The sequence below is a fragment of the Papilio polytes genome, unplaced genomic scaffold (assembly GCF_000836215.1).
Source record: "Papilio polytes unplaced genomic scaffold, Ppol_1.0 DF821289.1, whole genome shotgun sequence".
NCBI lineage: Eukaryota > Metazoa > Arthropoda > Insecta > Lepidoptera > Papilionidae > Papilio > Papilio polytes.
This window is the reverse complement of record NW_013527915.1, coordinates 5,798,412-5,800,596: the sequence shown is the minus strand read 5'-3', so window position 1 is coordinate 5,800,596 and position 2,185 is coordinate 5,798,412. Positions and strand designations below refer to the sequence as shown.

General features: G+C 42.2%; 1 protein-coding gene across 1 annotated transcript in view; it reads right to left on the bottom strand.

The window, feature by feature from the left end:
• The window catches only part of LOC106109156, a 93,510-nt gene that overhangs the window by 40,812 nt on the left and 50,513 nt on the right, over window positions 1-2,185 (bottom strand). The window contains exons 54-58 of the mRNA XM_013290560.1: window positions 2,035-2,182; window positions 1,641-1,955; window positions 528-848; window positions 136-450; window positions 4-57 (exon numbers count right to left, since the gene is read on the bottom strand). Of these exons, the coding sequence (XP_013146014.1) occupies window positions 4-57; window positions 136-450; window positions 528-848; window positions 1,641-1,955; window positions 2,035-2,182 (1,153 nt within the window). The remainder of the gene's footprint in view (window positions 1-3; window positions 58-135; window positions 451-527; window positions 849-1,640; window positions 1,956-2,034; window positions 2,183-2,185) is intronic.

Genomic DNA, 2,185 nt, shown 5'->3' with positions numbered 1-2,185 from the left:
GACCGCAAGGAGACGGCAAGCATGGATCTAAGGGTGCGGAGACACTGGGAGCAGTTTCTGAAATAAAACCTTATATTAAAAAAATAGTTGGAACCCGAAAAAAAAATGCTAGTCTTTAATCAAAATAATACTCACGTAAAACTAAACTACATATAGTAAAAGGATCTCCGGAATAACCTCTTTGACAAGAGCATACTGGACTATGATTTATAACTTTACATTCGGTGTTTTGACCGCACGGAGTCGGGCATGGATTAGTACATTTATGATTGATGCACGCTTTGTTTGGTTTGCATTCAGAATTCACCACACATTCTGGTTTGCAGTTTGGTGGAGACCCGATGTAATTTGGCAAACAAGAACAAACCGGCTGATTATTTATATTCTTACACATTGCGTTTGCTCCGCATGGAGATGGATTGCAAACATCAGTTATTGATATATCCCTCTCTGAAAACCAAATCGTTACTTTAGTTTATTGTTTAAATTAATAAAAAATAAAATAAATTAAAAGCGGTTACACTTACCGGGTACAGGAATACACATAGAAAGTGGATTACCAGTGTATCCAGTCCTACAATTGCATAAGGGCTTGTGATTTGTAACATAACAGTCTGCATTCTGTCCACACACTCCGGGACATGGATCCGTACATTTATTTTTGTTACAAGCTGATGTCAGAGGACAATCTGAATCGGCTAAACATTCTGGTCTGCAACCTTGGTACGGATCACCAAAATAATCCGGTATGCACGTGCACGATCCAGCCTTATCTTGTACTCTGCACTCAGCATTCGGACCGCACGGTGAAGGCTCGCATGGATTTAAGTATTCAGTTTTTGGTGGAGCTGAAATATTTTAGCATAACAATGAATTCACTTACCGGTAAAGGAATCAATCACCGTAGAAGCACCTTCTTGGTCCGAAGCGTTAGTTGAAGCTGTCTCGGCTCGATGACGTTTAGTGATCCTCTATTCCGGTGAAGGGGTCGCGTCTTTAGCCGCACCATCACAAAGCGGCCGTCACAGCGAACGGTCCAAGCTAACTGTAAGTGCTGTGTTATCTCCGCGTGCTCCGGTCATAAGCAAAGGCATTAATTTCACAATATGTATAGTTATATTAAAAGTTACATCCCTTCTGAAAGCATTTAAAATTCTAGATGATTAAAATGACATCTCACCGTCCTGATCCGAAGGCGTTGTTTAATATCCAAGCGGCATGAGAACAGACGCTGTAGGAGCGTCCAGACCTACGCACCGAGCGGTAGGCATGGTTACCGCCCAGCTCTAAAGTAAAGACGCCCATACAGGACTATTCTATTGACATTAGTAAACCGTGTAAGGCGTGACTTCATTTTTTTTCTTCCGGGATAAGCACATATGTATTTTAAGCATGATAAATCACGCTTGGCTAAGCGGAGGGTTAAATGCAAATTTTCAATGAACTGTATTTTTATTCGTTTCTCTTTATAATGTTAAATATTCTTTATAATAATACTTTTAGTGTACCTTGCGTATCAATATACATAATATGTCTCGTGTCTTTTAATAATGATATCGTCCAAATAACATTATATCAACTGGTTATTGAACCTGTACTCTAAAAGTGAGAATAAAGACCAGAGCTATGTTATGGCTTACCTTTAGGCTGTGAACAACCCTGGAATGGGTTTCCTTCTAGGCCAGACTCGCAGGCACAGGTTGCACGATGGTCAATTACTGAGCAAATAGCGCGGGGGCCACATGCCTGAAGGCATGGGTCCTTGCATCGTTGTGCGACGCAAGCCAGAGCTGCCGGACACTCTGCACTTATGGTACACTCGGGCCTACAGTTTGGAGCTGTCCCAATGAAACTAGGCTGGCAACTGCACGCGGGCATTTCTCCAGAACTTACGCAAATCGAATTCGGTCCGCATGGCGATGGCTGACAAGGATCGCTAGGCCCAGACGGTAAAGCTAAAATTAAGTAATATTTAGTTAAATTACATAGACTTCCGTCTATTAAAGTAAAACAAAGTACTAAAAAATAACTTACATGGTTCTGGGTAACAATAAGTGAAGGGATCGCCAGTGTATCCATCATTGCAAGTACATATAGGGGAATGTGCGATAACTTGGCATCGTGCGCCTCGACCGCAGGCGCCTTCACAGGGGTCGCGACACCGGCGGTCTATACAGGCTAGCTG